This window comes from Schistocerca nitens, chromosome 5 (genome assembly GCF_023898315.1).
Source record: "Schistocerca nitens isolate TAMUIC-IGC-003100 chromosome 5, iqSchNite1.1, whole genome shotgun sequence".
Lineage (NCBI taxonomy): Eukaryota > Metazoa > Arthropoda > Insecta > Orthoptera > Acrididae > Schistocerca > Schistocerca nitens.
Genome location: NC_064618.1, coordinates 766,640,267 through 766,648,223, shown reverse-complemented (window position 1 = coordinate 766,648,223; position 7,957 = coordinate 766,640,267). Strand labels below are relative to the sequence as shown.

General features: G+C 42.6%; 1 protein-coding gene across 2 annotated transcripts in view; it reads right to left on the bottom strand.

The window, feature by feature from the left end:
* Window positions 1–1,221: 1,221 nt before the first annotated feature.
* Window positions 1,222–7,957, bottom strand: part of LOC126260941 (3'-5' exoribonuclease 1-like) — a 78,040-nt gene continuing 71,304 nt past the window's right edge. For both annotated transcript variants that reach the window (XM_049958447.1, XM_049958449.1), the window contains one exon: window positions 1,222–1,466. Coding sequence is in view for 1 of the 2 variants with exons in the window: in XM_049958449.1 (XP_049814406.1) it covers window positions 1,380–1,466 (87 nt within the window). In the remaining variant the exon portion in view is untranslated. The remainder of the gene's footprint in view (window positions 1,467–7,957) is intronic.

Sequence of the window (7,957 nt, the reverse complement as noted above, 5' to 3'; positions counted from 1 at the left end):
GTAAACTGCATGCCACAAACATAGCTCTGCCCCCTTCTACTTTCTTCCCCCCCCCCCCCTTTTGAATCTATTAATTATTAATATTTGTGTTTCTAAATTAGAACCTTAATACATCTTGCGTATACATTTTATTAAGTTTCTTTTGTTCTGTTACCACACAAAAATTTAGTATTTATTTATCATGATAAAACAAATGAGACATTACTGTCCTTGATATAAAGTTTGTTAATCCTAATAGAGCTTGCATAAAGACAGATGGACAAAATAAAGTAAGATGTGCTGATTTATATTCTTCTGTAAAAACTCATTTAATTGTGAGTAGTTAATAATTCATTAGTTAATATATACATTTTATGTTTGTTAATTACCTTTCATAAAAATCAAAGTATACATTTGTTTATTGTGCAGTTACAGTTAGAGAATTGTGATCTTCATGTTAAGTACAACTGTTCTTTTTCATGCACAGTGGCTGCAAATACCTGTGTTTTTTGTCTTTTTGTGGCAACATTTTCAAGAACATCGTATGAGAATTTTTTTTCAGTAATGTTATACATACCTATGATTTAGAAATATATTTTCATGTGGTGGTAGCTGTTAAGTGTAAACAGTTCCAATCCTTGTAAATTTAACATTATCTATTCTGTCTTTCCTATACACTGGGGCCCTTCTTAGTTGATTAATTTTACACTAAAACTTTATGTCACCATAAATTTCCATCCATAATTTATTTTTTGATATCCAGGGATATATGAGGGTTCCTATATCCTCCCATATCAATATATTGGTGATCTATCTGCTTCACAGCAGAGTGTGTATTACATTAATGCATCTACCACAGGTTTAACCAGGACCAGAATTCCAGAGTAGTCACTGCCCAGTGACAATCCTTGGCATAGTGTGTCACTGTTGTTGCTGGGCATGAGCACTTAGCGATGCAGTCAGTCAGCAGTTTCTGACCAAGTCGAGTTGGGCTGAGACAATGTATATGTCGGCATTGCTGGGATACACCTGGTAATTTCCTACTGATATGATTATTCATGCCACGTTTTGTTTGTTTTAGGTTTCAGTGTGCAATGATCAGTGACGTATGGTGGTAGGTGGAATCCTGCTATACTGGATGTATATAAAAGTGTTTGAGATGAATTGTGTTTTCAGCAATAAACTGTACAGTTGGTGATCTGCAAAGTAAAGGAAGAAAGGTTGATGTTAAACACTCACCAATTCAACAGAAGCATCCATTTTATGAAACACAGATTTCAATAAAATTGTATTACACGAAGAATAAAGTAACAAGAATTGAAAAAAACATTTTTCTCTGTACAAACATAGTCAATTGTACTGTACAACTCAAACAGCACATCACACCAGTCTTGTCTTCTTCACAACACCCACTGCGAATAAAGGTAAAACACAACTGCAGTTGCCAGAGGAGCTATGGCAGCTATAAAAATATATCCTCTTGCATCCTGAAACACAAGTTAGTATCTATTAGACACATATTTATTTGTAAATGTAACATCTATGTACTGACACTATACAAATGGCAGGAGCCTAGATCCACATTGTCAATGTATGAAAAATTACTGTCAAGTTTTCACCAATACTGATGCTACTAATAAAACAATTTAGTACCATGATTCAAGCAAAGCTAGGTTAATTGTGCACTAATAAGACCTTACATGGATTATGGATGCATTTGTTATGGTTTTGCAACACAAAATAGACTAGAGAAACTAGATAAGTGTCAGTATAAGGCTATCAGAGTTTGTATTGGAACATTCAGATAGACTCCACCTAATGTTTTCCTGGTGGAAGTACATGAAATGCCATTAGAACTATGCAGGAAATACATCACCATCAAATTATTCTTGAAATGTTTTCACTTCTTAAATGAAAATTTATCAACAAAGATTGGAGATCTCACAACAAAGTGCTATGCAGGCAGGTATTGGATTAAGATGAAACCACCACACTTAGCAGACTTTTTTCTTCGATGCAGATTAATATTTGAATGCAGCAATGAAGTTTTGGCTGAGCTACACAATAAAATTTGTTGTTTAGATCATTATACTTTGGCAGGTAAACTACTGTATGGGACACATGGTATTCCCACCAATGGTTGGAATCTTATCAACATAACCAAAACCAAATTCATTTTCACACACAAATCAACAGGAATAAAAATAAACTCAGACTGTTTCTGTTTTTGACATACAACATATTAAATAGATTCACTACGATTGCAAATTTTGTTGTGACATAGGTATACTGATCAATGGCCTGGTGTGAACCATATCTAACATATAAATGAAAATTGGTGAACATGTTACTAACAGACAGCAAATGATTCAGGTGATATTTTGATATGGTAAGGGAAGTTCAAATAATTTAGGAGTAAATAAAACCATTCACTGGATAGTAGAAGCATGGAGTCATTGACGGTTGCACTTGAGGCGTTGTGTAGGAAGAGGGAGAAAGAGGTAGCAGGTGGGAAATAACAGGAGAATGGTACACGGATGCAGAAGGAAGAGGCAGTGAGCACACAGCACCAAAGCCAGTTAGTTCATGCAGTGTACTGATGACAATGACGTGGAGGGGTGGGCTGGGCTGAGAGGGGGGGGGGGGGGGGATGACAGGACATAGGAAGGAGCGACTGTTAGGTAGTGGGTGTACATGCACACAATCCCTCAAACCAATCTACATCTACATGATTACTCTGCAATTATCAATTAAGTGCCTGGCAGAGTGTTCATCGAAGCACCTTCAAGCTCTTTCTCTATCATTCCACTCTCAAACAGAATGCGAGGAAACAAGCATTTTAATCTTTCTGTGTGGCCTCTGATTACTCTTATTTTATCACGATGATCATTTCACCTTGTGTGGGTGGGCATCAAATGAATATTTTCGCAATCGGATGAGAAAGTTGGTGACTGAAATGTCACAAGAAGATCCCGCTGCCTTTGTTTTAATGATTCCCACCCTAATTAATCTACAAGCTCAACTGCAGTCCTGGCACTTTGTGTTCAGCTCACTGAGTGTGTGTGTGTAGGTGGAATAGGAGGGGGGGGGGAGGGGAGAGGAGGTTTGCATGCAAGCCCTCTAATTCTAGCTCATTAAAGGATTCATATCAAAGATTGCTAAGTCTTTTTACCATTCCCACTAGCGGACATGACAATGGATGGAGACAAACAAGCTGCCGTGAGTAGTGCAGTGGGATAGTGCAAAATCCTGCCATGGAGGGTGCTTGTAATGTGTAGTATGGGCACACCTGCTTCGTGGAGGTGTTTACCTGCAGGCAGCAGCAGGCCAGTTCTTACTGCATTTCTGCAATGCGGGCAGGAACAGTTGCATCTACAAAAGGAGCAGCAGCAACTGCTGATGCAACAACGGCATAAGCAGATGCAAGCACTGATAAACCAGAATGTGGACCTGCTTCACATCCTTGCCACCCACCATGCAGTTTCTTCCACCATCTCTGAAATTGTTTGTCAGTTTCAGTGAATTGAAGAAAAGGTGGGAGAATTACCTGCAACAGTTCTTAGTGCACATCATCAATCCATTTGATAAGGTGGCCTTGTTGTTGTCCCGCACCATGAGTTTATATGAAGTTGTGTGAAATTTGAAGCTCTTCACTGAGCCCGAGCTTCTGGTGGTGGTGCTGGCAGTTGTATACAGATTGGATAGCCAATCTGCAAGGTCTCTCACACAACTGTAGTTTTTAGTGTCCCAAATGTGCTACTTCTTATGCAGACTCGCTAATGTGGGCCATAACTGACTGGTTAGCTCTTGATCTCAAGCTTCAGAGTAGAGCATTGCCCTTGACTGACCCTCCTTTAGCTGATGTTGCCCAAACTACGGAATGGTGTGAGATTATGGCAGTGCCAAGGGATACCTTTTCTGGCATCACAATTAGGTCCCAGCCTCCGTGACCTGCAGGATATACCAAGCAACCTCACCTCTGAACAGGTTGCTGTGTGTTGGCGATTCGAGTGTAGCGCGTCGCGTTGCTGCCCGGCCTCACCCGTGCTGAGCTTCCCACATCTATAAAACCAGTAGTTGGTTTTCCAACACCTCTTGGAGACTGGCCTTCATTGTAAACTGGGGAAGTGCAGTTTTTTCTCCTCAAAGATGTATTTTTTTGGGACAAGTTGCATCAAAGCCATCGTCAAACTACCAGTGTCCAAAAACATGAAGGAGCTCCACTCTTTTTTGGGTAAGATTTTGTGTTATGCTGAATTCATTCCTGGACTACGCACATCTGCCAGGCTCTTAACCAGCTTCATTGGAATGGCATTAAGGTTGTCAGGTCTGCTGATTGTCAACAGGATTTTCAGTCTCTCAAGCAGTAGTTGTGCTCAGCTCCCAGTCTGAATTCCTTTACAATGGGTAAATGTGATGCGTCCCAGTATGGCATTCGTGCTGTCCAACCAACAGGCTTTTCAGTCTCACAAGCAGTAGTTGTGCTCAGCTCCCAGTCTGGATTCCTTTACAATGGGTAAATGTGATGCGTCCCAGTATGGCATTCGTGCTGTCCAATCTCAACAGAACCCAGATGGCACCAAACAGCCCATTGCTTATGCCTCGAAGACACTTTCCGCTGCACAGCATAATTATTCTAATTGTTCACAAGCAGAAAAGGAGGCACTAGCTATTATTTTCGGGGTTAAAAAGTTTCACATTTTCCTGTACAGGGCGATGTTCCTCCTCACCACTGACCACAAGCCACTGGTGTCTTTATTAGGCTCTCATTCCATGCTGCCCACCAAATGCACAGGTGGGCCCTCATTCTCAGTAACTGTTGCAATGACATTTATTACCACTCCACAGCACAGGATAGCAATGCTGATTCACTATCGCAGCTACCAGTGGGCCCATGTGGAGTCTGAACAGCACAGGACTCTCATGTTCACATTGGATGACACCTAACAGCAAACCTTAGCAGATTTTCCAGTGATGGCACATGAAGTCACAACCAACATGGCCACATACCTGCTTTTCCAGAAAACCGTTTCAGTTATCCAGATTGGTCAGCCGTAGCACGTCTCTTCAGGTGTAGATCAAGCATGGCATATGTTTTTCCACCTACGTGATCGGCTCAGCAGTATCCAGGGTTCCACATGCTTGACACAGAGGAGAAATGCTGCTGAGAGGTTATTCCCCAGTGTTGGTTGTGTCCTCGCATCCTTTAGTTGCTCCATGCGTTGCACTGAAGTATGTCTCAAATTAAGGCATTGGCATGAAGTCATATCTACTTGCCAGGGACTGATTGTGACATGACACATCTCATGCGGGCTTGTGGGATCTGTGCATGAACCAGACTGCACCACCATGTGAGTTTTCTCCATGGCCGGTCTTGGAGTACCCTTGGGGCAGGGTGCACATCGATCCTGCCAAACCATTTTTGGGCAGCTTATGGTTGTTGATGCTCGATGTGTAGTCCAATTTCCCATAGGTAGCAAGCTGTCCTCCATGAACTTGGCTGCCACTGTTCCTGTGTTGTCAGTTGTTTTTGCCATTGAGGGATCCCTCAGAATCCTAGTGTCCAATTATGGTAGGCAATCTAAGTCATGGTAATTTGAGGACTTGTGTGTTTGCAATAGTATCCAGCATCTGGCTACCACCCTGTTTCACTCAGTCTAATGCACGTATGCCCCTTTCCAAGACAAAGCTATGTCAAGTTTTCTGGTTAAATACTGCTTGCTGCTTGTCAATGGGTGCAGTCTTGCGTAACTTTTACACAGATGCCAGTTGTGGGGTATCCTAGATTTGCTGCACCCAGAGATGCATGCCACAGACCGCCATAGACCCAGGGATACCATTTGGGCCTGGTCCTTCGGCCAGCAGCAGGAGCGGCTGCCAGGTGGTGTTGTGCACCACAAAGGTTGGCAGTTGTTTGTGGTTATGATGACAGAAGGGAGCAGCTGACCTGCCATGCAATTTAGCTGTGCCCACACCCTATTGGGATACCACTATCTTTTGGTAAGTCAGATGGCAAGGTAGTTCACAACACTGTTATGGGTAAGGGCTCACACCTGCAGCAGTGTGCTTACTCATTGTCACACCCTCCATGCACTCCACTGTCTTCCTGTCACCTGCAGCCACAACTCCCAGTGAGGTTCCCACCTGTGCCTGCCGATGTGGAGCCCATGGATCCGCTCCACCCTCCCCCCTCCTCCATCCTCCTCCTTCTCCTCCTACTCTTACTCCACCTCCTCCCAACCCTCGCCAATGGAGGTGATCTAACCGCCACTGCTGCTGGTGGACCCCTCTGGGCCCTTCAGGCAGAGCCAGTGTCATAACGTTGCAAGCTTTTGTGTTTCTCCAGGGGCCTCTCTGCTCTGGAGGTCATGGCCCAAGTCTGCTTATTTTTGGTCCTACATGGCCTTTTCAGGGGGGAAAGATTTAGTATCCCTGCCAGTGGACATCATGAAGGAGGTAGATGTGAGCTAGTGCGGGTAGTGCGAAAAACTGCAATGGTGGGCAGGGCGCACAGGACACAGTATGGGCAAACATGCTGGTGGAGATGTTTACCTGCGGTAGTAGGCTGGGCAGGCTAGTGCTTAGCAGGCATTCAACTACTGTGGAACTCGCCTTGCGCTTCACGCTGTGTGTTGCTGCTGAGTGCTTAGCCATTATCCATCATCACCAGTTGCACGCTGAGCATTCTCAAACTCGTTAGAAAATTTAAAAAGGAAAATGCATATGTTAAAATTAGATGTAGTGGGAACTAGTGAAGGTCAGTGGCAGGAGGAACAAGACCTCTGGTCAGGTGAATACAAGATTATAAATACAAAATCAAATAGAGGAAATGTAGGAGTTGGTTTAATAACGAATAAAAAAGAAAAATAGGAGCACAAATAAGCTACTACGAACAGCATAGTGAACACTTTATTGTAGCGAAGATAAACATGAAGCCCACGTCTACCACCATAGTACAAGTTTATAAGCCAACTAACTCCGCAGATGATGAAAGAATTGAAGAAATGTATGATGTGACAAAAGAAACTATTCAGATAGTTAGCGGAGACCAAAATTTAATAGTCATGAGGGACTGGAATTCGATAGCAGGACAAGGAAGAGAAGGAAAAGTAGCAGGTGAATATGGACCAGGAATAAGGAATGAAACAGGAAGCCGCCTGGTAGAATTTTGTGCAGAGCATAACCTAATCATAGATAACACTTGATTTAAGAATCATGAAAGAAGGCTGTATATGTGGAAGAGGCCTGGAGACACTGAAAGGTTTCAGATAGATTATGTAATGGTGAGACAGAGATTTACAAACCGGGGAATAATTGACAAGAACAGGGGAAAGAAATACAGTAGAAGAAGAATGGGTCGCTTTGAGAGATGAAATAGGGAAGGCAGCAGAGGATCAAGTAAGTAAAAAGATGAGAGCTAGTAGAAATCCTTGGGTAACAGAAGAGATATGCAATTAAATTGATGAAAGGAGAATATATAAAAATGCAGTAAAGGAAGCAGGCGAAAAGGAATAGAAACGTCTCAAAAATGAGATCAACAGGAGGTGCAAGTGGCTAAGCAGGGATGGCTAGAGAACAAATGTAAGCATGTAGAGGCATATGCCATTAGGGGTAAAACAGATACTGCCCACAGGAAAATTAAAGAGACCTTTGGAGAAAAGAGCACAAACTGTATGACTACCAAGAGCTCAGACAGTACACCAGTCCTAAACAAAGAAGGGAAAGCAGAAAGGTGGAAGGTGTATATAGAGGGTCTTTACAAGGGCAGTGTACTTAAGGCCAACATTACGGAAATGGAAGAGAATGTAGATGAATATGAAATAGGAGGTATGACACTGCATGAAGAATTTGACAGTGCATTGAAAGATCTAAGTCGAAACAAGGCCCCAGAGTAGACAACATTCCATTAGAACTACTGATAGCCTAGGGAGAGCCAGCTGTGAGAAAACTCTACCATCTGGAGAGCAAGATGTTAAGA